Source organism: Balearica regulorum, chromosome 13 (assembly GCF_011004875.1).
Source record: "Balearica regulorum gibbericeps isolate bBalReg1 chromosome 13, bBalReg1.pri, whole genome shotgun sequence".
NCBI lineage: Eukaryota > Metazoa > Chordata > Aves > Gruiformes > Gruidae > Balearica > Balearica regulorum.
In genome coordinates, this window is record NC_046196.1 from 1,162,568 (window position 1) to 1,190,296 (window position 27,729).

General features: G+C 51.6%; 2 protein-coding genes and 1 long non-coding RNA gene across 6 annotated transcripts in view; 1 reads left to right on the plus strand and 2 right to left on the minus strand.

Annotated features, from left to right (window-relative positions):
* Window positions 1–1,699: 1,699 nt before the first annotated feature.
* Window positions 1,700–10,101, minus strand: LOC142603647 (uncharacterized). The gene is made up of 2 exons (XR_012837543.1): window positions 10,000–10,101; window positions 1,700–7,175 (listed from the first exon to the last, which is right to left on the minus strand). It is a non-coding gene; the product is annotated as an uncharacterized LOC142603647 (long non-coding RNA).
* Window positions 10,102–10,178: 77 nt separating this feature from the next.
* On the plus strand, window positions 10,179–16,418 carry PSMD7 (proteasome 26S subunit, non-ATPase 7). The gene is made up of 7 exons (XM_075765360.1): window positions 10,179–10,348; window positions 11,245–11,336; window positions 12,648–12,740; window positions 13,612–13,709; window positions 14,024–14,104; window positions 15,179–15,270; window positions 15,935–16,418. The coding sequence occupies exons 1-7, from the start codon at window positions 10,275–10,277 to the stop codon at window positions 16,371–16,373; spliced, it is 969 nt and encodes a 322-aa protein (XP_075621475.1). The 5' UTR covers window positions 10,179–10,274; the 3' UTR covers window positions 16,374–16,418.
* A 1,742-nt stretch (window positions 16,419–18,160) lies between these two features.
* The window catches only part of WWP2 (WW domain containing E3 ubiquitin protein ligase 2), a 42,372-nt gene continuing 32,803 nt past the window's right edge, over window positions 18,161–27,729 (minus strand). For all 4 annotated transcript variants that reach the window (XM_075765703.1, XM_075765701.1, XM_075765702.1 and 1 more), the window contains 13 exons: window positions 26,510–26,591; window positions 25,744–25,872; window positions 25,363–25,441; window positions 25,166–25,237; window positions 24,986–25,074; window positions 23,627–23,786; window positions 22,452–22,585; window positions 22,184–22,324; window positions 21,480–21,600; window positions 21,056–21,160; window positions 20,404–20,500; window positions 19,497–19,569; window positions 18,161–19,265 (listed from right to left, as the gene is read on the minus strand). In XM_075765703.1, coding sequence (XP_075621818.1) covers window positions 19,166–19,265; window positions 19,497–19,569; window positions 20,404–20,500; window positions 21,056–21,160; window positions 21,480–21,600; window positions 22,184–22,324; window positions 22,452–22,585; window positions 23,627–23,786; window positions 24,986–25,074; window positions 25,166–25,237; window positions 25,363–25,441; window positions 25,744–25,872; window positions 26,510–26,591 — 1,382 coding nt within the window. In that variant the 3' untranslated portion in view covers window positions 18,161–19,165. The remainder of the gene's footprint in view (window positions 19,266–19,496; window positions 19,570–20,403; window positions 20,501–21,055; window positions 21,161–21,479; window positions 21,601–22,183; window positions 22,325–22,451; window positions 22,586–23,626; window positions 23,787–24,985; window positions 25,075–25,165; window positions 25,238–25,362; window positions 25,442–25,743; window positions 25,873–26,509; window positions 26,592–27,729) is intronic.

Genomic DNA, 27,729 nt, shown 5'->3' on the forward strand with positions numbered 1-27,729 from the left:
AAACAGTTTTGAAAGATTGAAATGCAGTACCAATAAAGCCTTTGTAAATGCTATCCTAAAATATGTGTTTCTCTGAAAGAAAATAGTTACCATAGGAGGTTTATTTTTTTCCATATTTTTCCATATCAGGCTTACAGAGAAATGGTGTAAAACCACTTTTGTCTACTGAAAGAAGGTATGGTTTTGCACTATTCTTAAATTGTGACAAAAGAGGCACTGGGACCAGTAGAGGCGATAAAGCATCCTATTAAAAACCACTGGTGTATGTGTAAAAGAGGGAGCAACTGCATCAGTGGCAACGTATGAAACAGAACTTCTCTCTCTGCTGGTCCCAGCATCTGCCGCAGGGACAGCTGCTCCACAAAGGAAGCCGTGCAAAGCAAAGCTGTGCTTCCTCAGTCCAGGGACATAATTTCAACACTCTTTAAAGAAGAAAAAGCTACATCACTACCACCACCATTTCTAAACCATGTCCACTTCAAGAATTTCAAAACACAACACCGGTATAACTGATTTGCCATTTTCTAATGAGACAGTTGTAAGAGAATGACAAAGTGATTTTGTCTAAACCACACAGTGAAGCAGTAGCAGAAGATGACAGAACCATCAGCTACATCAGCCTTACCATGTTAGTGCCCCATCAAGGCCAATTTACTGACCTTTAGACCATCACGGCCTTGGCATCACAAGAATTTGGAGGGATCCAGGCAGTTTACATTCCTTTCACCTTTAAACATTTGCATTCACTTGAGAAGCGAGCGTATGACCCGCACAGGCCTTCAACTCCTCCACAAGTCCAGTCTTCTGACAGACAAGGCACTTTGAGACAACCCCACGACTGGACCATGGCAGCCACTGGAGCCAGCAGGATGGTTTGGTGCTCCCATAAGATTTTCCTTGCAGGAGAGTCTTCTGCTGAGATCTGTTGCCCAAGTGCCTTGGCAGATGAGCCTTAAACTGGATTTGAAGGGTGCCCCAAGATAGAGCGAGGAGGGATGTCTTTGGTGGGACTGCGTATCGTGTTTAGGGCAGAATGCTGTTGACGCAGACCATGCTAAACCTGGGTAACTCTTCGGGTATCCAGAGCAGAAAGTCTCCGCACCAGTGCCCGTTTCCTATCAGCTGCTGTCTCATTGCTGTAGGAGCCCCAGCCCAGTGCCCTCTGACACCAGGTGTGTAGTAGGGCTTGTGTAACCGCCACAGCACTAGTCTGAGGCTTCTCAGAACTGGATTTTCTGAAAGATTTTCTCCAAGAATGGGTAGTAAGCACTTGGGGCTTTGTCCATAGCTGTGCCAGTGAGGGCAATGAAGCAATTTACTCTTCACAACAGTAATTCTGTGCCCTTGCAATGATTATTGTGACCCTTGACGGACCTTTGTTCTGCCTCCTAAACTCAGTGTCCCAAGGAAACACTTCAGCTCCCAAACTGTACACACAAACCTCGGAGGCATCTCCTCAGTCAGGGAACTTTGCTGGGACAGCCTTACAGAACAGCCTAGACATAGCTGTTAATTCCCAGCTATTTTAATCCCATCATCTACCAAGTGCAACACATTATCTTCCATCACGATAGATGTACACAACAAAATTAACCTCTCCTCTCCATGACAAGCAAAGCTTTACATAGACAAAACCGCATACATTCCTGACATCTGATTGCAGGTAAGGGATGGAAAAAAAGAGAAAGTCAGAAAGAAATATACATAAGGAGATTTTATTCAGGCAAGAGAGGACCTCCTGCCTAACATACACAAGCCATTAAGAATTTTTCAACCAAATCATATGGACCTGCATGTACGGTACATGTTCATTCTTCTTCTTCCTTACAGAAGTAACGATGAAAGTATCTTGGCTTCAGGATGGACTGGTTTAATTCTGCTTCAGCACTCAATTCTGCCTTTCATTTTCCTACTGACTTTCTGAAATTCCATGGAAAGATATTGTTGTTAAACAGCAGTGAGAGTTATTCTCACAGCAGTGTACACTAACAATAATTCAGTGTGGTGTCATGGAAGGCTGTGAGCTCTTACTGAATTTATTTGAAAAATAAAGTTTGTTTTTTTTCTCAGAGATCTTTACTTAAGTCAGCATGGAACTCTTGTAAAAGATAACTACCAATAAGTCACAACTACCCAAGGAACAGCCTTTTTATTTTATTTTTTTATTCCTTGCTCACCATGACAACATAATAAATGAGCCCTGAGAGACTAGAAGTGCAGAACTATTTAAAATTTTCTATTTTATCTTCCATTGTATGCTTCCAGACATAACATCCATGATCTATTTTTTAAAACCCTCTTCAGCATTTCCAAGTGAAATACTCCAATTTTCAACTGCAATATACAATAATCAGAAATACATCTTAGCTGTGATTCTAGGTAACAGTTTACAAAACCAGTCTCATAGTATTTTTGTCATCCATTAATAATTACTTGCTCCTGTAAAAGAAAAGCAACAAGCCAACAGTTTCAACATCTGCTTTTTCAATTTTTGTTTTGAGTTCTGTTGGATGTCTCTGTATTCTTTCATACATGACTAATAGGAAAGATACAAGACTAATAGGAAACATAACTGCAACTTCACTTACGGTTGGTTTCAGTTAACAGATGGTCTTTAAACTATCCAACATAAAAGCATTCATTTTAGAAAAACTGACCCCAAAACTGCTTCATAAAATAAAGTATTTCAATTTTTTTTTCCCCCCTCAAAGCCTCAGGATCTTTCAAGACACTGCAGTATAAGAGGCCCCAGGGTTTAAAAAAAACCAAACACAGACAAAACTTATAATTTCTGACCTTAAATATCAGAGACTAAAGGTTTTGCAATCTAAGTATCAGAAGTAACATATACAGCTATGCAAAAAGGCGGGCCTCCTAGACTACGTCTTTTCTTTCTAAATTTCACACACCAGCACAAAACTACAGCAAAGAGATCTGCAAAATCCCTGCGCTACAGATGACTGCCACAATAGGTCAACCGAAGCCTTAGCTTCGCAGAAGCTAGCGCAGCAGTTATGGTGGGGTCTTTTGGCTGTCGCAATAGCTGCTTTCTTCTGGATAAATCACTACTACGAGTCACTCGCCAAGAAACATTTTCTTTAATTTCTCAGTAATGTGCTGTCATGGGCACATGAATCAGGGTGATAGTAGTACAAGCCCTACTTCCAAACTACATAACGTAGAATACGGTGAATGAAAAATTGTTGTCCCACACACACCTTGTACAGCTGAAGAGGGTTTACTTAGGATCGATAAACAGGCTTGGCAAGACCTGTGCTGTTACGCATTTCTTATTCTGACGATGCCACTGTATGTTTGCCCTGTTCTAACACTTATCTGCAAACCTGCTGCTGACCACAGTCAAAGCAAGCACAGCAGACCAGGTATGTATGTACCTTTGGTTCAGTGTTGTTGTTCATAAACCGCCCCATTTGAGAGCTACGCACTAACTTTGCTACGAGTGCAATCTGCTTACAGCATGGCTTTTCTTAAAGGTCTGTCTACAAAAGAAACCAAGAATAAAACCAAAGAAACGGCTATTGTCCAAAACGCCTCCCAAGCCCATCCATCACGCCTGGCACAACCTGGAGACAACGGGTACTGCCGCAGCACCGCTGTAGTTCCCTGGGCACCAGAGCGTGGTGCTGATTTAAATATGAACAAGGTTTAATGCCTCTGACCTTTGTCAGCCTCACTCCTCCATATGTTATGACAGCAGCCCAGTCAAAGGCACACCATCAAGAGCAACTTCACACAAAGTTTTAGGTTAACAATTAAAGATTATTTTAGTCAAAATTATATCGGAAAGTACTTTTTGCAAGTCTGTTCTCCTACTTCTATTTCAAAGGTGCCTGTGCAACAACACTGGAGAGCTGAGCAGAACTGGATTTCACAGAGCTTTTGGCCCCTGACTGGTGAAAGCAGCAACGCATCGCTCTCCCAGGAGGCAACTGTGGCAGCATTTTTATATGGTAAAAACAATTTGCTTTGTTTAATATTGAATTTAGAGTCAGATTCTGAGCCCATGGCTCACATGCGAGGATATTTACTCTTGCAATCGGTTCCTCCCACACAGCTATGTCTGTTAATGAAATGCCCATACAAGCCATTAATAGTTTGGTCTAGACAAGAAAAATTTAGCTTCTATCTGCTAACATTAAAGAACAACACTCAAAAAGTCACTCAAGTTTAGAAACAGATGAAGCAGCTGAAGCTTGCAAAATAGCACTATACCCTAGGAACATGGCCCTATTTTAAATAGAGTATTTTTATTCCTAACCAGAATTCTTTCAGCTTTGCAGAGAGGTATATAACTTTTTTCTTTTTTTTTTTTTTTAAGGGGGAAAAACCCCAAACACTCCAGTTTAAAAAGTGCTATTAAAAAAATCGTACAAGAATTAGCACTGGAGAAAAAGTTAGCAAACAAACCAAAGTTGAAAGTAAGTTTCTTTCTTTCAGTCTGTTTTTCTAGATGCATCATCAGCATCTGCATGTTAGCAATTTTTCATTATTTATAAATGTATTACAGGAACACAGCCAAACTACAAGCCAAGAAGTCCAGCACACACATTTTTAAAAATAGGGAATGTGTCTTGGTTATAGAACAAAAGAATTCATTTTATCACTTGGCTTTACCGCTTGAGAAAATGGCTCCTGGTGTGCTGAACTCCATGATAAATGTGCCCCCTCTAGATCTTTATTGCCCTTGTAAATCAAAGGACTGACAGCAGTTAATAAGAAAGCTTTTGAGAGGTTTTGAAGTTTTGCTTTGTACAAATAAAATCTCATATTAAAGAATTTGCTAGTCCTCAAGGTGTGGAAAAATGAGTATGACTAGAACCTGTTGTGCTTTCTTTTTTTAACTGCTTGTTTCCAGCATTTTCAAAAAATCATTTTGTAGCAAGGTACCAGAATAAAACAAGCAAATCACTCTGTACTGAAATATAAAACTTAGACTTAAGTCATTAAAAAAAATAAAATCTTTCTGGTATTTCTATACCCTGTGAGGTCTGGACAGGGAAACAAAATCAGAAATGTACAACATAAAACAGGAAAGATTTTCCCATCATTTTACATCATATGTTGAAAATACTTCTACAAACTGTTTTTAACTAAAGAAAGCAATGATTCTACATCCAGAAGTTATCAGTCAAAATTTCACTGTTACACTGTTGTAGGGAGGATAGGATTATTTGAGTCACCAACTAACCCACAGCTATGGACAAAAGTTTTTAAATGCATTGGCAGAAACTACAGCAATATTCACAGATAGGCAGATTATGGTAAGTAGCATGACTTCTACATGTGCCTTTTGGTCACGCAACAGTACCCTATAGGGAAACAAAGAAATAAATTACTACAACACAAATAAAGATCATATCATAGAGTGAACAGATCAATTTATAATTACAGATTTGAAGTCTGCTTTAGAGATTACATTCTAGAACAGACGTGGAAAAAAAATGGTTGGCTGGAGGTCTTCAGAAGCAAACTGAAGTGTGGATAAGGACACTCTTTAGGGCATCATGCACTGAGTATACAGCATCAGCATTTCACTGAATTACAGTTTAACCAAAACAAATTAGAATTAACGTTGTGGTGGCTTTCTGTTTTCCTTCCACAGCTTGCATTATCCCTGTTCAATTCCAGGCAGCATCGTTCCTTCTAAAACAGTTTATGGCACACCCTGGCTGAGGAAATCTTAACAGGAAACTAGAGTTATTTGGACAAAGCTAAACATATTTATAGGGAAATAAATATATTTCCTGTTCAAACTGGTAGCACAAAGGTATTATGTGACAAACTATCAACAGGTCTAAAGAAAGCCTAGCTTCTCTTGACTGGATTTTAAACATATTTTAGAAAGCATCTCAATGAAAATACACGTTAGTGGACATTGTGTCTTTCACTGTTCAGTTCCTGCCGCCCCAATCTAGGAAAAATAAACCGGAGTTTTTCTTTAAAAACAAAGACAAGTATTAACGGAGCACATTAACAAGTGTCATTTAGGATTAGGATCCAAAGTATCAGGCATCGATATTTCCCAGCTGTGTGGACCTTTTGTAGCCAAAGTCCCAGGGATGTCACTTATGACTAGCAGACACCGGAAAGCTACAGAGAGAAAGCAAATCAGACTGCAGCGTTACTGCCTCCTGGGTGATTTACCCTGCTCCCTACACCCACAGCTTGCCCTGCCCACAGCCCACCATCTGCTTGCTTACACAATTGTCCTTCATGCACTCTGCCCTTTAGGTAGCTGGAGAACCCTCTTTATCTGGGAGAGACTCAAGAGACATGGGTGATCAAACCTTTCTTCCTGAGGAGACGCTACTGAGGAGCAAACAGCAGCACCTTCGCAGCCTAGATGGAAAAATACACATCAAGAGCTATACACAGAGCAGGCCGTTAAGTTTGGAGGGTGTAGCCTACCGCACAGCCGCCCAAGGCTCAGTTCATGGCCTCGAAGCGAGGTTGTTACTGGCATTTTCATTTAAAGAAGTGGTCTAACTGTCATCATTGGAAAGAACACCTAGAAATACACACTGAGTGTATTTAGTAAGCGTATGCCTTCCCTAGTCTGTAGATGATCAGACTCTTCTGTGATTCTGCCAACAGAATTACCTCCATTTGTTTTTCCCCGTAACAAATTTCCATCATTGCCCCCCACCCCCAATACCGACAGACTGAAAGGAGACAGCAAGAGGTAAGGCCCCTGAAAGTGTCCCTCAGCTGTGTAACTGGGTGTTGGCAGGGCAGCATTAGTTAAATTAGAAAACAGCTGACAAGCAGAGACTCCATAAAGCCATGCTTGATAGCTGCCCAGAGAAAGGTCACCATTCCAGTAAGGATCTAGGCCTAAACATGACATGGGACATTTCCCCAAAATAAAAAACAAGTTTAGGAAACATCTAGTTATGTCACAGTTAAAAGACAAATACTAATTCCTGATGGAAGGTCCAACATTCCTGAAGCAGAACTGTGATCCCCAGGGCTGGAAAAGAGGTCAACACATGACAAGAGACATACAAACTACGCAGAATCTGGGTACCAACAGCTTTCTTCCTGCTGCTTCACAACAGCTGACAGTGGCAGATCTTGGCTTCGAAAAGCCTACAAAGATGTCTTCCTGTGCCACCAGTAAGTACAATCTTGCGCTTGAGGAGAGTTTACAATACCTAACAAATCCAAAGGAAGAAAGTAATGACAAAAAGTGCATTCAGAATTAAGTTACCGGTGGCACCATTCACCTTCTGCAAACAAACTTTCTTTTAAATGCAGTCCTAACTGATACTACAGGAAGGGGACAGCTAGCTCAAACATAGCAGACATCCATCCCCAGACAGCATCACGTTTCTTTGCTTCCGACTTCCCCCTGAGGTTAGCACGGTCACTATTAAAGGAAAACTAGAGGTTGGTTTAACAATTATAATCATTAATTTGATTTTTAAACTACTTCAGTCTTATTTTTCAATCCAGAAGTTATTCTTAAACTTCTGAAAACAGTTATGTGCAAGTTTGGGGGTTTGTGGAACTTTTGGGGGTTTTGTGGGGTTTGTTGTTGTTTTTTAAACAAAAGCCCAACAATCAATGATGGAATCCCTTGCTCCATTTAAAGAACAAAACACAGCTCGCTCCCTCCCTCCCCACTTCAGGTCAGATGCTTGCATTCTGCAGAGCCTCTCTAAACTTCGAGTTTCAGCTCAGCAATCACGAGCCAAATCATATATAAGTATTGATGTTTGCCACTCTACAGTTAAATTACATCAAGTATCAATGCAATCAACTCATTAGCTGTTTTTTATTGAGCACCAACATTCATTACTTACTTTTCAATTCTTTGATTAAGCAACATATTGCCTGTATTCCCAGTCTACATCTACCAGCTGATTAGCTCAATAATACTGATAATCTTCTCAAGTCAAAAGAGCTGGGAAGGGAAGTAACTGAAATCCCTATGAGCAGACTCAATTTACTCCTTTTGTGTATAACATCAATACACTAAACTACTAGCAATACAATCGAGCAAATGAAACTTCAAATGTGCTAAGTTAGAGAGTAATTTTAACAAAAAGTCACAGCAGGTCATTAAAATGCCCCTTAATTGTCTCTAGATCATACTCCGTTATCCTTCCACAACCTTCCTGGCATGCTGAGATTTTAAATCTCTTCTGACTGATGTAAGAACCAAGAACAGAATTGAAGTGTGATTGTCACATACGGAGTCTGAATGCCGAAGGTCAAAACAGCTTACTGGTACGCTGGCCCACTGCTCCAAATTTTATATCTTTTCTGTCCCTCGGTTATTGCCTGACATGATTTAACAACTGTAATTCCTTATTTAACGATGTCAAAGGTTTTTAGGAAATTGACTGTATTTCACCAACGATATATTTCTTCTTGATTACAGAGTGGTTAAAATGATTTTAAACCAAGACAGCAAAATAAAGCAGTAATAAAATCAATAAAAGGTGCTTAAAACATTCCTTCTATTAGGTAATGGCATTTAAAATATCCGTAGCTTGTAATGGCACTTAGGATATGCCCAAAAATCAATGAGCTAAATTACTTATTGAACTAGTTAATTTGAACATTGAGTTTTATATGTATATTGATAAAACAAGCTACAAGAATACTGGCTACATTTGAATTTCACGGTCAGATGTCTCCCTCTGCTGGAAAAAAAACTCTAAAAACTCAACCAGAATTTTATTTTTTTTAAAGCGGCATCAACTCTAAAGGATGTAACGTCTAAAAAACTCCACAAGAGGTCTCTAATTCCCGTAGAGTTTGTAAATTAGCGCTGCTTTTGCTGAAATCTGCTAAGTGTTCAAAGACGCTAAACACCACCACAAAACTTCAGGTTTCACCCAGAATACCGCCACTTGGTCAGACCTCAGAAATACGCAAAAAAACCAAAACGTGGGAAAAGTTTAAAAATAAGGCATTATCACAATGCTTTAAAAACAGTGACACTATCCTCAAGAATTTTGCTAATACTTTTCACGTTAATAATAACTTCATAAAAGATCTAGGAGTGACAGCCTCAGGTCCTGTTTTCCTGCTAGAAGTAAACTACAAAAGACAAGCTCTGTGTCTCCCTGTTCCTACCCTTGAGGTGCAAAAACCCTCCTACAAAGACTAGCCTAAGTACTCGGCTTAGTTCAGAGTCTGATTTCTCCTTTACGCTGAGGAAAGCTGTACTTCAGAGCGGAAAAACATTTATAAAATAGGAGAGGCTGAAGGACATTGCTTTTGCCTACAAACCAAATTAGCCTAACGCAGTCCCCTCAGAAGCAAGCAAACACTAACAGTAATAAAGATTTCTGCCTATTTATGTAGACTTTTACCACTGCAGTACTGGGAACCCTGAAGTTACCCAAGGCTCCAAAAGGAGAGGCAGAGCCATGGAGTTCTTCCCCAGGTTGCAGAGACAGCCGGAGGAGGCAAGGCAGCACGCAGCTAAGATCAGGATACCACCCTGCACGTGCCATTAGCGCTTCCACTCTCTATCAAGATGAGAGGACAGCACCCCTGCATTTTAAACCTGCAGTCTAGCGGCAACGAGACTATGACATCATTCTGAAGCCGCTCTCTCATTTTTTGGAAGGTCATGGTGATTAGTTCCTGACAACTAGAAAAAGACAAATGCCACACTCATCGTCCAGAGGAGCCTCAGCGGGAGCCTGGGAAGGCTGGGCAGCCCCTGGAACCTCCGTTCCCGAAGGGGCTATGGGGGCACACGCTCCTAGAGGCCATGCAGTCAGCAGGCCCAGGCACAGACCCCAGCAGGGACCCGCTGGCCCGGGGCCGGACGCCCCCCTCCCGCCTCAGGCCCCCGCTGACAGGAACCAGCCCCGCAGCCGCCCCCCCTCCCCTCGGGGGGGGTGCGCCGAGGCGCAGCTGCAAGGAAGGGGAACCGGCACCCCTGGGGACCCCTCGAGCGAGGGCCGCTCGCCGGCCGCCCGCCTCCCAGCTCCGCCGGCCCGGCCCGCCCCTCACCTCCGGGCGGCGCGACCCGACTCCCCCAAGATGGTGCCGCGCCGCCGACAGCGGGGATGCACCTTCCCAAGATGGCGGCGACGCGTCCGTCTCCCGCGACCTCTCCAAGATGGTGTCCTACCGGCGACGACCTCTTAAAGATGGCGGCGGTGGCCCCGCCCCGAAGCGGGGCAGGCTGGGAGCGGGGGCCGCGCGGCGGGGAGCGGGCCTGGTGCGGGCGGGCGGTCGGGCCGGGTTGGCGGCGGAGCGGAGCGGAGCGGGGCCGGGCGGGCGCCATGCCGGAGCTGGCGGTGGACCGGGTGGTGGTGCACCCGCTGGTGCTGCTCAGCGTCGTCGATCACTTCAACAGGTGGGGCCGGACGGGCGCGGCGCCGCGGCGCTGACTCACGGTCACGGGCCCGGGCCGGGCTGGGCCGTGTGGGACCCGGGGCCGTGAGGGAAGCGGGGCCGTGTGGGACCCGGGGCCGTGAAGGGAGCGGGGCTGCGAGGGAGCCGGGCCCCGGGGCGGGCAGATCGGGGTGGAGGGGACCCCGCGCCGTGAGGGGAGCGGCGCGCCCGGGCCCGGGCCGGTCGCTCGGTGCCGAGGGCCGCGATCCCCGTGTGGCGGCGGGAGCGCGGCCTGCGGGAGCCGCCGGAGCCCCCCCGGGCCGCCGCTGCTGTTTTCGCCTTCAGAAGGAGAAAAGTGGGAGGGTGGGGAGCGCTCGGTGCCCGTCCGAGGGCTCGGAGACGGCGTCCTGCTCGGTGAAACGGGGCAGCGGAGGGGATAAGTCGTGTCCCTTAAACGCCCGGTGTAATTTGTGCCCAGTTTAACTTAATGGCGCCAATTGACAAGCAGCTTTAGTGTTAAAAACCAAAAATCTCGCAAGGCAAACCAGCCTGCCGTTGGGAGAGCGATCTGTGGGTGCACCGAGCCCACGCTGCGATCTGTGGGTGCCCGTAGCCCGCTGTCCTGCGGAGAGGCTGCAGCGGTGCCCGGTTTGGGTCACGGTCCCCCTCCTCGGCTGCACCGGACCACAGAACCTCCGTCTGCATCGCTGGGTTACAAGGTTTGGTTCCGGGGGCACCGAAACGCCTTTCTCTAGATATAAATTAACAATCGGTAATGAAACAATCGTAACGCCTTTTCTTCTGTTCAACGCGCGTGCTGTTTAACTTGCAGAAATTAGATTAAACAACTTGTCTGCTCTTACGTCCTTTCCTGAATCAGGGTTTTTGTCACAGGAACTGACAGTCTTTTCCATTTAGAATAGGAAAAGTTGGAAATCAGAAACGAGTCGTCGGTGTGCTGCTGGGATCGTGGCAGAAAAAAATACTAGATGTGTCCAACAGTTTTGCAGGTGAGTTTGGACATCCTACCCTTGTTCAATCCTACTGAATTATTTAATAGACGGATTGCGTTTGGGTTTTTTTAAGCCACCTTGCCAGAGCAGAGGTTGTTCCCTCCGTGTACAAATCAGCCTATATCTAACAAAAAACAAGAAGTGCTGTCAAAAATACACCTATTCCAGCCAGTCCTGTGCTGCACCTTCCCGCTAAACTGTGTATGTGGAATGTTTCGGGAGCGGATGTAAACCTTTCTTAAAACACTGACGAATATTTTGCTGTGTTGGACTCGCTGACCTGCTGAGTGATCAGTGTCTCTACATGTTGTACAGAAATCACAGCGCTCGGTGCTGACGTAGCTCTTACCTACTTGTGTAAAGATTTAATGTATATTTCAGCTCTACTACTATTCCTCAGATTTTGTCCAATTAAATGCTAGTTCTTATGTATGTTGTTAGTGGTGTTAAAATAGTTTCCTCTTAGATACTTACATGTGATAGTAAAAGTACTTCTTGAATGCATGGCTTTTGCTGACCTATTTGTGTTAGTTAGATCATTTCCTTCCCAGTGGGGCTGCTCTGTGATGAAGCAAAATTATCTCAGTTTATATATGGAGTTTCACAGTTTATGTGAGTTCTTCTCCCAAGTGTGGACTACTTTTTTTCCAACTTTTGGAGGAACTTTTTTCCGTTTGAGTTGAAAAGAGGATTTTTTTTGTCGTTTTGATGGCCTTTCAACTAGGAAGCCTTTTACTATACCTGTAAATTAAAAGACTGAGACCCATCTCTGTTCTCACAACCGTGTGCCTGTATATTTGCTAACTGATAAAAGAACTAGTCCTTTACTCAAGGGTAAATAGTCCTTACTTAAGTGCCTCATGTCTTCTAGTAGTCTATAAAAGTGCTGATGACGTGTGTTCTACACCGAAAACTAATTTTTCTTGAAGTAGACTGCTGTTGATCAACAAGCTGTAAAGTCTACTGGGATACTCAGTTTATCATGTCCGACGCCTGCGCACACTACTGAGTCACTTGTGTTTGTGGGAGGATCTCTCTCTGATGGTTGATGTTGTCCACGGAGGATAACCCTCAGAACACCTTAATTTCATTGCTCAGTTCCAAACTGTTAGTCATTATGAGACAGCCTCTACCTGAGAGAATTGACTGGCACCGCAGGTTAGCTTGTGCAGCCTGGTGTTGCAGAGCAGTTGAAACTGGTTAAACTCTCCGTTAGCAGCCAAAGATACCCTAAACCATGGTGTTTCTGCAAACACTTTCAGTCTGGAAGTTGGTTTCTTAAATACTGATATTTTGTTCAATCCCCAGTACCTTTTGATGAGGACGACAAGGACGATACTGTGTGGTTTCTAGACCATGACTATCTGGAGAACATGTATGGAATGTTTAAGAAGGTCAACGGTAAGTTGAGGTCATCTTGCAGTCAGGAATACGCCCCAGAAACTTTCAAGACTCTGTAGGAAAGTGAATTCAGAGTAAGGCAGAGAGTTAATTGCTTACTTAAGAAGCCGTTCCGTGCTTATTCCTTCTGTGACTTCACTTCGCTGATGGTTTCCATGGGTTAATTTGTGCAAGTAGTTTGTGTTCTTAACACGTTAATTTATACCTTGCTAATTTTCCCAAGTCTCCTGACAGCTTTGTATCTTCAGAGTAATTCAGACTTCAAAAATGCTATTATTTCCTAAGAATTTCAAAGCTTTCCCCTCTATAGCCTGTTCTATACAGATGTGGCCTGAAATTAGTTTTTTATGAATGTAAACATTACAAACTCACGTGTTGTAAGTAATGATTCTAATTGCTCTTCCCCACTTTTTTCAAAAGTGTCTTTCCCACTCAGTTTGAAACTTTGGAGCTGAATGTTCAGTCATAACTTTAATTCCTATGAATGTTCTTAGCCCTGGGACAAATTGTCATTCTCGTGATACAGTTGGCATTTCTGCAATTTTTGCATCTCTAGCTGTCGGAGTTTCAAGCTGTCAGATCCTGACATCTACAACATTAATAAATGTTAGGAAGTAGTCCAGTTTAGTTAAGAACCTAGGAGTAAAGTTATACATGTGATCAGTAAGCTACGATAAGTACATTTAGTAAACTTTGTCACTAGCTGTGCCATTGTCTTGCCTACCATGAGTCATGTCCCCCTACTTTCCACTCATCTTCTACACGCATCACATTTTCACTCTTTGTTTGCTATATCCATCTCTGCCTAAATCTTTCAGCTGTTGTCTTACCATGCAATTCTGATTTAAGAATCCTTTCTGGTTTTGCTCAGCTAGAGAAAGAATAGTTGGTTGGTACCACACAGGCCCTAAACTGCACAAGAACGACATCGCCATCAATGAGCTGATGAAAAGATATTGTCCTAACTCTGTAAGTGCTGCACTTTTGGGGTTTGTTCTTTTTTCCCCCCCTCTCTCTTCCTAAATGGGGGGGTCTGGGATCCCTTGGCCCCACTGTTGGTACTGGAGATACACCTTGGTAAAGACCTCGTAGCTGCAAAGTGATTGAGGAACTCAGATCGGAGTCTTTTGAAACAGCTATCGCTGTCTTTTCTCAGAGCCTGAAGTTAACACCTCTGAGCTGGCAGCGTCCCGTTGCTGCGGAGCGCAGAGCTGACTTTGGTATTTTTTTGTAGTCTTTGAATGAAACAGTTTTCTGAAATGTTTGCTTTTTCTTTCCATAAGGTGTTGGTGATTATTGATGTGAAGCCAAAGGACCTGGGGCTGCCCACAGAAGCCTATATTTCAGTTGAAGAAGTTCACGATGTGAGTATTTAACGTGTCTCCCCGCCTCTTCCTAGGAAAAGGGTTTCCGTTAGAAGGTGGCTGTTAGGATTGCCTTATTTTCTGAAGGATGCACGTCCCACTGCACAGAGTTGCCTTTTACGTGTGGGACGTTGCGTTCGGTAGTGAGGGCCTGTGACTGGCAGCCAATATCTGCTGAAACCAGAAGTTAAAACCCAGGCACAGTAAAAGCATTTGTAACTAAAGCTTTTGTCCCCCAACGCCCCTGGAAGAAAAGCTGCGTTACTGTTTGACCTAAGGAATGACACAGCTCCAGCTGTCCGTATGATTTAGATGCTTCTTACCCGTTTCTGTCGTGTCCACGGCCATGAAGAAAGTCACAGATCGGAGCGCTTTTAAGATCTCACTTTTACACGTCAGCCTGTTTGCAGAGGCGTTGCAAGTAATTGGGTGCTTACTCATTTGTGCACCTGCCAGTGCTGAGTAGGTAGATCGGGCATGAGCAACACTTACTAATCACTTGCAGCACCGTGCAGACAACATCCAGTAGTAAGTCAGCTTCAGCTTTTCATTTGCAGTTGTTCGATTTAAATGACATTCTGGGTGTATATAAAAAAGTTTGAGCCTTTTGCCTTTCTGAGACCCTCACCATGGGGAAAAAGCTGCTCCCGATACTGCAGCTCTCCTGTCTGCAGGATTTGTTCTTAGTTTTTAATTCACAATAGTCCTGGTGGTGCTTTCTATTTGCAGCTGTGTACTGGTCCAGGTAATGGTTTAGAAGACACATGGGTAAAACTCGTTCTCAGAAATTCAGCCTGTGAATCTTTTCAACATCTTCCCTAATATCCAGTGCATAAATTATAATTTTAATGAGATTGCGCCATATTAGTATTTTTTTCCTGGAACTGTATGTATGTGCTTCTAACTGGCTGAGAGCAAATACCAGCATGAAAAAAGGTGTCCCAAAACGTAATAAGGGTCTATCAGGAAAGAAAGAAAGAAAGAAAGAAAGAATTGTGGTATTTAGTGAGACTTTCCATTCTACCCACTGTGCGCTCGGTCTGACTGTGTCTCCTGTGTTCTTGCACCTCCAAGGACGGCACTCCCACCTCCAAGACGTTTGAGCATGTGACTAGTGAGATCGGAGCAGAGGAGGCGGAGGAAGTCGGTGTTGAACACTTGCTACGGTAAGTGTCTTTAACCTGAAAGCCGCCTTCTGAGACTTGCGTAGCTGTGAACACGATCTGGCTGGCACCTCCCAGTGCTAGCTTTCTGGGGGGGAGCGGATCTTGTTAAACACGTACCTAAACTCTAACAGCGTGTTCATTTAGCGAGCTGGCTTGGCGTATTCATTCATTGCTAGTGCAAAGTGTGACTGCCCGCTGATGAGATGATGAAAACTGCACGTTCATTCTGTCAGAGCTGCAGGATATTGCGTCGTTTGGAACTGCCTCCGGGTGCTGTGTGCTCAGAGCAGGACTGAACAGGAGCGTTGCTGCTGGGGCTGGAGCTCTCCCGTCAAACAGAGAGCAGTCGCCCTACGCAGCCCAGGTCGCCTTTTCACCAGTCAGAACTCCCGTTGTTTATGTCTCTGTCCCTCTAACTGGTATTACAAAAATTATTCCGAAGTGAACGTACGCACACCACAGGGTACAACAATGGTCTATTTTAGGTGCGTGCTTTGTAACGTGCATCGGTTCGGTCTGTCTTTGACTTGGTGCGTTCGGTTCAGCCGTGCTTCAAACTGCTTTTCCTTTTCAGCTGGAGAGGTCACGTAAGTGGACGTGCCCGCCGGTACCGAGAGAGCAAAGTGACCTTCTAATGCCAGTTCTTTCTGTTGGGGTGTTCCAGGGATATCAAGGACACGACGGTGGGCACTCTGTCCCAGCGGATCACAAATCAGGTCCATGGCTTGAAGGGACTGAACTCCAAGCTTCTGGACATCAGGAGCTACCTCGAGAAAGTGGCCATGGGCAAACTCCCCATCAATCACCAGATCATCTACCACCTTCAGGACGTCTTCAACCTGCTTCCAGATGTCAACCTGCAGGAGTTTGTCAAGGCCTTTTATCTGAAGACCAACGACCAGATGGTGGTGGTTTATCTCGCTTCTCTCATCCGTTCCGTGGTGGCCCTGCACAACCTCATTAACAACAAGATTGCCAACAGGGATGCAGAGAAGAAGGAAGGACAGGAAAAAGAAGAAAGTAAAAAGGAGCGAAAAGATGAGAAGGAGAAAGACAAGGAGAAGAGTGATGTCAAGAAAGAGGAGAAAAAGGAGAAAAAGTAAAATGTAGGGTTTTTTATTTGTAAATTAAAAAACTTGTAAACTAAATCACTTTGCTGGGTTCTTTTCTCTCGTTGACGTGGTCAGCACTCTGCTTTCCTCAGCTTTGGTGTCCATCATACTGGGGTGGGATGGACCTGCTCAAACTGGCAGCTGCCACAACACGTGGACAGTTACTGTGGGGCAGGTCGGGCAGTTTGGGGCAAAGAGGTAAAAGTTGGGGGGTTGTTTTAGTTAGGGCAGCACTCTTCCTCCCCCTCCGGTGCTCCTTCCGTGACCGATAGGGCAACAGCTGAGGATTTCCACCATGCATGGTGTTAGACTCCTCACTGAGTTTTTCACTGCTGCGTGACACCAATTTTATGAGCAGCAATTCATTGTGACGCTGAGGTGGAGGTGCTGAGTTCTAGAAGCACCATGGCATGACTGGCAGAAGCTGTTGCTATGGCTGGCTGCTCCCTTCCAGCTGTACCTTGTGCTGGGCTAGCATATCTTTTTGCTAGCCTTTCTAGCTGGCCACGGGCAAGAGCAGCGTTGGCTCTTTTGTTACCTGACGCTTTGGGCCGGGGCAGGGGGGAGGAAGCCGACCAAAACCTCTGCTGCTGGCTGATGTGGTGCTCTGCAGGGATGGAAACACTGAGGGGGCAGAAGATGGGACCCTGTGCTGGTGAGGAAGGGAGGTTGTGTCAGGTCATTACTGTATTGGGGGGGGGGGTGTGCTGGCAGTTTTCAGGACAAATTCATAACAATTAGCCAATTTCACACAACACAGCCAGCAGATTAACCTGGTTCCTATCTGCACTGTCCGCAGACAGCTCGGTGCCTGTTGGTGTGGTGGGCACGGTGCAACTGTTAGAGCTTCCCCAGCTCTGTGCCCTGGAGGAATTAGCTTTGCTGCTGGCGCTGCAGGGCATCATCTGCTCACTCCCCGACCTTCGCCTTCATGGTTAAAACGCTACCAAACCAACACCGGGCAAGCACCAGGGAGCCTCCCCTGTAGAGCCCCAGCCATAACCTGCTGCCCTGCACCATGTCACCATCCCCGATCAGGATGGATGCCGGTGGGACACGCCTCCCCCAGGCACAAGACACCTCCCCTCCCCTGCCGCCCCCCTCCCCGGGCAGGACATGAGCAGCGCCCAGGGCCCCAGGACCCTGCCAGTGCTGCAAAGCACCAGCAGCCTGCCCACAGCCACTGAGGCATTTCTTCTGGGAGGGGGCTGGCAGCGGGTGTGCCACGCTTGGCAAGGCCAGCCCCCAGCATGGCGCAAGTACAGGCTATTAAAAAAAGAACCAAAAAACAAAAAACCAACAAAAAAACCAAAACCACACAACCAACCAGCCAAGGCAGCTGCTGAAAAGCAAAGTGATGGCAAAATTACTGGGTGCCGACTGTCCCCCAGCGGCATGAATAGCGGTTTGTTTAGTTCTGCTTGTCTTGGAGTTCTCACTGCCCACAGGCAGCCTATGGCCGCTGGCCGCATTCACCTGATTTTCTTCCACCAATGCGCTCTGGGTTTCACTCGGCGGCACAGGGCGGCTGCTCCAGCAAAGCAGCCTGGAGACGGTTTTAGCCAAGTGTGATTATAGGTTGGGCGAAGGCGGGCAGGAGCACTGCACCCAGCCCGACCCTCCGCACCGTGTGCGCACGGAAAACAGACGTGGGATTTATGACCCGGCTGAGGAGCTCCGGGTGCCTGTCAGGGCCCTTCAGCCACGTCCCCACACCGACCCCCCCAGGGCTGCACCGGCCTGTCCCCCCTGTGCCACACTGACCAGGGACACACACCTCGGCAGCTGCTTATCATTTATTGCACAAGAAGTCAGCGTCGCTGAGGCAGGATGGTGCAGTACAAAACTATCCGGTTACCGGTCAAAAGCTATCGCAGCGTCTTGTATCCATAGACTTCCGTTATGTACAGCTATGTACACCAACGCTCCCGCGGGTCCGTCTCCCCTCTGAACAGCGGGGAGGGGGGGCGGCAGCGGAGGTGGAATCCAGGCAAGGGGCAGAGGCCTGATCCTGCCCCCACCTGCAGCTCTGGGAGCTCCAGCCGCCAGCCCGGCCGGCGGCAGAGGAAACGCAGGGAGTTTGGGCCGAACCCACCAACCGAGGCCAGAGGTGCCCGACTGCGGCCGGAGCCCCCGAGGCTGCTCCAGAGCACCAGCTCCGAGCAACAACTCGCTTAAATATTAAATACACCTGCAGCGGGGCCACAGGCTTGCAAATCAAAACGCGCACCGGAGGTGGTGGGCCAGGCCCTGGGCACGGGAAGGGGCCGTCAACTGGGGCTTCCCCGCTACCTTTGCTGGGTGCAGGACAGGGCCCAGATGCGACCTGAGAGGTGGCTCAAGAGTCATTTCCCCTCCTGACCTGCATGTATTAAAATGCCGTGAGAAGGCAGAAAACACTAGGGAGAAAAAGTAGCCTGTGCCAAAACCAGATCTCATTTACCTGTGTCCGTGAGGGGGGACCGGGGAGCCTCGGTGCTCTGCACGCTGCCTGCCAAGGTGCAGGGCTTCGCCCCGTCCCCTCTGCCCCAGCCCACACCCCTCATGAGCTTCTGTGTCTGCCTACCCACCACACCTCAAATGTGTTTGGGGAGGGAAACGTGGACCCATTTCCCCCCGGGCTGCGTTAGCGCAGATCTCGCACAGGAACAAGAGCAACAGCATCCACAGCTGCCTGCGCACCGTCCCAGGGAGAGGGCTGGGCGCTGGGCACCGGCGGGCAGGACTTCATGGCCGGCAGCGCTCCAGGGCCCTCCCCGCCCCGGGAAAGCACCAACGCTCCGTCACTCCTGTCCAAAGCCTTCTGTCTCCTCAATCGCATAAAGCAGCTTCTCCTTCAGCTGTTCGTAGCTCTTGTAGGGAGGGAGATCCAGACGGTTAAAGCTGGAGAGACAGCAGAGGCTGGGACCGGTGCTGCGATCCCCATTCTCCCCCCCACGGCAGGGTCCCCTCCCGCCTCAGCTGCGGTAAGACGCACGGCCAGGAGCGGCAGCTACATCCCACAGGAACGTGGGCGGAGGGGATGGAGGGCGCCCGGGGCCCCACGCAGCCCCGCAGAGACTGCCGGCGGTTGTCCCCGTGTGCTCCTAACAGGGCCAAGGAAAAATGACTTACCATGTATGGCTCCGAGGCAGCCACGTCTCTTTGCCAACTTTATCGATGCAGAATTTCTGGGGCCCATTGCTGCCTGTTAATTATGAGCACAGCAAATCTCATTACACGACCAGGAGCTGAAAAAGAAAACCCTCCAACATGCCGCACCATCACACGCCCTTATGATCTGAGACACATCGGGGCGTAAATCTGTAGCACCACTCACTGCCCTTTCTGACCCCTTTGCAGAGAGGATGCACAAAAACAAGAAAGGAGAAAGCTGAAGAGTATTTTCACAGCAGAGCGATAGCAGCACGGCTTCTAGGCAGGATGGTTAAACAGCAAGTGCTAAAGCGTATTTATCCATAGACCCGCAGGACTGAGCGGGTCCATGTGAGAGTTTTAAAGGACCTGGCTCAGGAAGTCTGAGTCACTGAGGTCGCTTTTTAACAGATTGTGAATGCTGGAGGGGTTCCAGGGGGCTGGAAAACAGCTAATATGCCAGCAAGAATAAACGAGTGGGCTAAGCTAGCTGGTTAGCTTGACACCGATTCCAGGAAAGTAAGGGAAAGCCTGGTACAGGCCCCAAAAAGTAGCAAATTAAAGGATGAGAGCAGAATAATGCCACACTGTGGTTTTCTGAAAAAGGGGTTTCGTTGCACAAAAATCAGAATTAAATCAAAGATCAACTCTCATTCAAAATGAGATTACAAACTGGACTGACAAAGTTAACCACGGCAGCAGAGTTCACAGCTAAGGGATTTGTCTGAGTACGGCATGTCACCGTGCTCAGACGTCACAGCTGCTTCACCGCTCACGTGCCGCAGGCCGCCTTGCACTCTGCGATGGGGACGTGGACAGCCAGGCCCCTGCCCCGGCTCACCTCCCCAGCGCCCCCCACCTGAGCCGAGCGCCCAGGAACACGCACCGATGAGCTCCGCGAACCCCCCAACGGGCAGGCGGCAGGTCCCCGTCACGAACTGCAACAGCCGGATCCTCTTCTCGTTGTCCATCTCTTTAACCACCTATGATGAGAACACAGCAGGAGAGTGGGAACCCCATCACCCCAAGCTCCTGCCACAAACACCCCATGCCCTCCGGCCGGGCTCAGACACAGCCCGGGGCAGCGCAGCACGCCGGGCACGTGGTCCGGCCCTCGCCTCCAGTCCCACATCCTCGGGGACGAGTGCATCGCAAGGTGCCTGTGAGGAGCAGCTCTGGCCGGCCCTGCCCTCCCCCTCAGAGCCATTTTTGCCCCCCTTCTCTCCCAGCCAGCACGGAGAACTGGCGCAGCTCTATTTCATGTCACCCCTCCCGTCACCCTGCCCAAGAGCAGCAGCTATTGCTAGAAACACGCCGACCACAAAGTGCTGCCTGCTGTCCTCGGCGGCAGCACCGGCGCCTCTGCCAGCCGCAGCCAAACGCTTCTCGCTGAACGCGTGCTCACGGGAGTATTCTGTTCTTCCCGACAGCCTGCGAGGCTGCCTGCCGCGGGCCAGCCCTGCTTGCCCCGGGCCACCGGCAGGGGACAATCCCAGCATGGGGAGTGGGACGGAGGCGCTGCCAGCGCTGGGACTGACCTGCCAGAACCACTGGATCTGTTTGCTGTTCTTGGTGTAGTGCCGGTAGATGGTATTCTTCTGCCAGTCATTCATGTCGATCTCCTGCATGCCGCACAGCATCAGCTGGGGACAGGGGACAGTCAGCAGGGGAAGGGAAGCAGGGCCCTGTGCCGGTGCGTTGGAGCATGGACTCCTCCAATGCCTGGCTGCACAAGGCTCCAGCACTGGGCAACGGAGGTGTCCGGGAGGAATTCCTTGCCTCCGACAAGATGTTTTCTTTGCTAACAGACCTACGAGCCGCCCCACAGACCCAACCACCTGGGGCGGGAGTACCCCCGTCAGCAAAGCCGACGTCACCGCGCCCCATTCCCAGGGCAGCCTGTGGTGGGGTGGGAAGCACCGGCACCTCCGTGTCTCCGTCCCGGCTCAGGCACCAGCTCACCTCCAGCTCCTTCTCATCGAAGTACCGCAGCCACTCCAGCGGCACCACCTCGTTGAAGCCATCCAGGAAAGCCTTGGTCTGCTCCTCCACACCCCGCGTGAACCTCCAGTCTGTCAGCAGCCTGGGAAGGCAGACAGCGGTCGGCAGGCAGCCAGTGCCGCTGGCCCGGCGTGGGGAACCCCCCCCATCCCTCCTGCTGGTGGGGGGGCCCTGGGAACGGCAGGGGTGCACGGGGCAGGAGCTCCTGCAAATCGCCAGGGCTCCCCTCAATTCCCGCTAGCGGGTTCCCCTCTCTGCCTCTGAACCCGAGCACAGCCGCCAGCCCTGAGCACAGACCAGAGCTGGGGGGGGGTGGTGAGGGCTGCAAAGCACGTCCCCTGGGCAGAGCCTGCCGTCAGCAGGAGGAGTCGGCCCTGGCAGCCCCCAGCCAGCCCAGCAGTGGACAGGCAGGGTGAGCAGCCGTGGGACAGGGAGAGAAGTCTCACCCTCTCTCCCCTCTCCTCTTTCCTGAAAGTACTGGCAACTGCCCAGCCAGCAGCAAGCCAGACCGCAGCGGAGCTCGGCCGACCGCGCCAGCCCATACTTGTCACAGGCCACGTAGCCCAGGGAGGCGGCCACGTCCCAAGCCCCATGTTCCCAGCCCAGAACTGCCCTGCAGCCGGCGGGGCCAGACACCCGTCAGGGGCGTCGGGATGGCCACTCACATGATGTACTCCTCCTTGTTCTCCTCCGTCACCCGGATGCTCTCGCCACCCTCCTTCAGCTCGTGGGTGGTCACCTTGCCCAGGATCTCCATGTCCTGGATGAAGTACAGCTCCAGGCCACACTCCTCCAGGCTATTCTCCCTGCGGGAGGACACCAGGATGTGATTTCTGAGGGAGGCACTGCCAGGAACGAGGGGCCGTGGGGAGAAGCGCTGCCTCCCCCGCAGCGGGATGGGCCCTGGCCCGGGAGGGAGCACAGGGCACTCACTTGGTCCAGACGATGGAGTTGTAAAACTCAGGGTCGATGGATTCCAGGTCCTTCAGCGTGGGCCGCTTGTTCAGCATCCGCTTGTAGAAGGGCAGCGTGAAGCCGGTATCGATGAACTTCCCGTGATACAGAGCCTGTGCGGAGAAGTGATGCTGGGTCATGGGGGACCCCAGGACAGACCCGTGGGGTGAAACTACGCTCCATCACTGGGGCAGTTGTGAGGCAAAAGGGAACGGCTCCCAGGGTCCCAGAGCCACGGCACTCGCTGCCGGCTGGCAACCACGGTGGGAAGGAGCGGGCTCCCCCCGACAGCGCTGCCTAGGGGTGGCTCGCCCGGTGCGGGTGTGCTCGCAGCCCCTCTCCCCTCCCCACCATGAATTCCACCGTGTCTCCTTCTCCCCTCGAAGCTCTATTAAGAGCACTTGTTTAAACAGAACTGTGCTGCGGCTTCCCTGAATCCCTGGCTTCCAGGAGCCCCAAGGCAAAGGCAGCCAAAAATAATGCAGACGCTTGTCTAGAACGGCCCAGCGGTGAGTAATAGTCTGGGGTTTTATTGGTATCCTGCAACGCGGAGGGCAGGGCAGGACAGAGCGGGGACCCGAGCAGCATGCAGCCACCTCCCGCACACACCTCGCGGGGCCACGGGCCAGGGACCCTCCCCAAGCTCGGGGAGCCCCTGGCAGCCCCCCCTGCCAGCCCAGGGCCGAGTAACCCGCAGCACGTTGGCCTTGGGGAATGCGAGACGAACGGGAGGAGCCGCTCTGGGGCTTGGGCAGCTGGAAAATCTCACACTGCTGGGGCTAAAAATAGTCCCTGGAGCTGCAGACCCGACAGCACCTGGGGTGGCAGCCAAAGACCTGGAGCCATCCCCGCCACACAGCTCCTGGGAAACCAGGTCCCCTCCGGCCCCACGGCCGTTCCCCAGATTGAAAATGCATCCCCCCACAGCACCCCCTCGATGGCCCGTCTCCCACAGACCCACACCTGAGCGAGAAGGGGCTTAAGGACAGCAACAGTGCCGAGCCGAGCACCGCCACAGCATACGGAGCTGCCTCTCGCCCCGCCGGCCACCCCTGCCCCCTGCAAGGCCCCTGCTCCGTGGGGGGGACACAAACAAAGCGTCTTGTCTCCCATCGCCTCCCCGACCCCTCTCCCCGCATCACCCAGGCTCCTACCATGGCAATGAAGCGGCCGATGAAGCGGAAGTAGGTGAGGTGGTCGGGGTTGATGGAGGAGGCCGGGTTGATCTGCAGGCAGTAGTTGTTCTTGCCAGCGTACTCGAAGAGGCAGTACATGGGGTTGAGCACCTCATGGGACAGGAGGAAGAACCACTCCCTGGGGCGAGAGGAAGGGGGAGCGCGGTGAGGAACGGCTCGAGGAGCCGGGGCGCCCGGGGGCTGCGTGGGGAGGCTGAGCCCCAGCGGGAGGGACGGCACACCCCGTGCAAACCAGGCGCCCGTCTCCTCGGGGTGCTGGTGCAAGCGTTGGGCCCTGGTGTGCCTTGGCCAAGGTTTCCTCCACCCCAGGGGCACTGAGCGTGGTTTGTGAAGTGCTTCTGGAGACACCAGCCACAAACGTCCCAGTTTGCTGGAGGTCCTGCTTGGAGCATCGGGGATCCCGGCAGGCACCACGCGGCTCAGTCCCACCCAGGCTGTTGCACACGTATGCACACACGCCGCTGTGCACACCTCCCCCGAGTCTCCCGCACAGGCTCCCCCCCGGAGCCCCACCCTGAGCTGAAAGCAGCGTGGGACGGGTACCGTCCTGGCTTTGCTCCCCCGGCCGTGCAGGGAGACGGGAGTCGTCGGACGCAGAGGCAGCCCCGGCATCCCGTCCGTGGTTCTACCCTGTGGTAGAACAGCATGACGTAACCTACCATAGGGTAAAACCACTGGCAGGACACGGAGAGAGGCGGAGAGCAGGAGCCCCTGCACCAGAGCCGGGGGCAGCGGCACCACAAAGGAGGAGCGGGCGAAAGCACGGCAGCACGAACGCCAGGGCGGCGGCAGGCAGGGCAAGCGTTAGCCCAGCACCAAGGCAGACGTCCCGAGGAGCCAGCGGGGGCTCACAGGGACACGAGACCCCCCTCCAGCTGAGACGCAGCCCGTGCTCTGTGGTTACACCATCCTCGGGGCAGGCAGCAGAGGCTGCAGCAACTGCATCGCACCACGTCTGCCCCAGCACGCACCGACTGTCCTGGCAAACACCAGGGCCTGTTGGCTGCGAAGGTGGGCTGCGGGGAGAAGAGGCCGCTCGACCCATCGCCCCCGTGCCCTGGGGGTGTCAGGAGAGCCCCAGCTGGATGCCCCAGCCCTCTATGAGCCAGGGACAGGCTGGTGCGATGCTTTCGGAGTGTTCCACCCTTCCTAAAACTCACACTGTTTTCCATTTGAACAGCCCTGGAGAAAGGCCGGGGACCCTGAGTGTAGCTGCCGGACAGACCCCTGCCTGCACTGCCCGTGAGGGATTCACACTGCAGGCAGGGCACAGCCCCGTCCAGCAGCGGGCACGTGGCCCAGCACGCCAGCACTCACCTAGCAATGCCGCCATAGTCCAGGCCCTCCTCTCCTCGCATGATGATGTACAGGCGGCGCCGCAGGTCGTACGGCTTCATGTTCATGATCTGGGGAGAAGCAAGGGGAAGCGTCACCACGGGCTGGGGCGAGGGCCAGCTCCGCACTGCCCCGGGCTCCGCAGCCTCGGCACCTCCTCACCTGCTGGAAGGAGTCCTCAAAGAGCGTCTGTCGGGAAACGCTGATCTTCACGTGGCTGGGCAACGCGTTCGACTACGGGCAAGGCAGAGACACGAGGCTTTGTGCAGGCTGGGACAGCAGCTCTCCTCGCCCGTGCCTGCCCGTGGGGTCAGGCTGTCCACGCACCCACCCAGGGGCCCCCCGGCCGCTCTACTCACATGGCAGAGGAAGCGGAACTGGTGGTATTTCCAGCGAAAGCTCCGGTCGTATGCCCCCGGGGAGCCACCCTGCTTGCTCCTGCAAAACAGTGCAGGCCTCGCTTGGTTCAGCATCCCTGCCTGCCCTGGCGTGAGCTGCCCAGCCCCAGCAGCCTCATCGCCTGCCAGGCGGGAGGAAGATCTCTCGGGCACAGGTCACCTCCGTCAGAGCCAAACGTGAGGCCCTAAACCCACTATTCAGTGTCTTTGCAACAAAGCTGAACCACTTCCCCACTCTGTGTCACGACCACAGGAAGGCAGAGCTGCGAGCAGGCAGCTCGAGTCCCAGTCCCAGTGTGCAGCCTGGCTGCACAGCGAGGGGCTTGGCCCAAAAACACTTACCCAGACTCGAATCCAGGGCGCGGGTCCTTGAAGGTGGTGGTGCGAGTGTTGTGGTCCACGAAGTAGCGCACGCCCTCGTTCGTGTACTTCATCTCCCAGCCGGGCGGCAGTGGCGGCTCCTGGATCATCCTGCCAACAAGGAAGGGGTCACTGGGCAGAAGCCTCAGGCATCTCGCCCTCAGCTGCGGCCCTCCGAATGGCTGCCCTTGGGGACCACCTTCAGCTTGGAGCTCCATGCCAGGCAAAAGGAAGGATTCCTGGTACGGGATTAGCGAGCGCCTGCCTGGACCCCGAGACAGGAGCCCTGCTGGGCTTGGCCAGGACTGGCCACAGTTACAGCTTCACTCTGTCTGCGGGAGAGGTGGCCTCAGTGGAGACCTGGGCCAGGTCCTCAGCTGGGGCAGATCTCTGGAGAACCACAACCCAGAGGTCTTGGGAGCCCAACTGGAGCCCTGCAGGAAGGCGACAGGGCAGGAAGCAAGCACCTCTTTCTGCCCAGAGGGCCCTGCAGTCTTCCCCGTCACTTCCTCATCTCTACCCTCAGTTCCCACAAGCCGGAGAGCTGCCCCACGATGCCAAGGGTTCGCGTCCGACCCTCCTGGGCTCTGGCACTGCCTGCTCGCTGCCTGCAGCTCTCAGGGCTTTTGGCTCCCCGGTGCTGCAGCCCGCTCAGTCCGCCTAGCATGGATGCCAGCTCTCAGCAGCCCATCGCATGGACCTTCCGAAACCACGAGCGTCCTCCCTGCTCTCCCCACAGGCTGCCTACCCCTGCGTGCGAGGGTCTTCCCACTGGGTGGTCCGTGTGTTGTGGTTCACGTAATACACTCGTCCATTGTCCTGTCTCTTCTCTAAGAGAAAAAGGAGAGGAAGCGTTAGCTGGAGCGCCCTGGCCAGCGCTGGCCCGCAGTCCCGGGAACAGCCCTCCCCTTCCAACTGCTGAGAAGTTTGTCGGTTCCCCCGTCCCACTCCCCCACCAGCACTGCTCCGGCTCATCTGGAAGAGGTAGGGCATAAACCTCTACGTTTCTTCTACGCGCACAGGCCGGCTTTCTCCGGTGCCCCCAAGGTCAGCATGCGGGGAGGTGCCACGGCTGAGTTCGGCCCTGCCGACACACTGCCAGGCTGGCACAAGAGCCGTGCTCGGCCATGCACCTTGCTGGGCAGGCGGCACACGCACCCTCCTCGGACACGCGGCACTCCGCAAGCACAGCGTCCCTCCAGGCGCGTCTGCGGGAGCTTTCTCAAACACATCCCAGCTCCCTGCGTGGCCTTGCTGCCGCTGCACAGCTCGTGCTCCCGGCACACACCGCACACCCACGCACACCCACACCTCCTCCTGTAGCGCACAGGCACAAGACAAGCACGCCACTCACACCAGCACCACCGCTCGACCCCCTCTGCACCCGCAGCCTCACACACTTGTTGCACAGGAGCCTCCCAGCACACGCTCCCCATATGTGCCACACACTTCCCCAGGCACCCCCTTCCCGATGCTATTTGCACGCTCACAACAGCAAGAGCCTCCCAGCCGTGGCTGGGCACCACGTGTCCTGGCTCAGTGGTGATCCTGCACCCGCTCCCCCCCTCGCCAGCCCCGGGCGCCTGCACCCACCCCACGCACCCCCTCGTCCCACCTGCCGATGCCAGCCTTGCCTCTTGCCAGCCACCCCCTGCACACACCCACACACGCTCGCTGCCTCCCCACCAACACGTGTGCCTCACACGCAACACACCTCCTCCCTCCACGTGCCTGCGTCACTCCCCGCACGCACGGCCCTGCTCCATGCCGGCAGGGACGCCCTGCACGCACGCTCCCCTGTCACCTCCCGGCCGCCGCGGCCCCCCTCGCTCCATCTCACCCCCGGACTGCGGGAAGCAGCCCCCACACCGTGGCTCCGGCACACCCCACACACCATGACCAGGGCTGCATTGATCCCGGGGACACTGTCCATCCCGGGGACCCCTATCCCACCACACACAGCTGTGC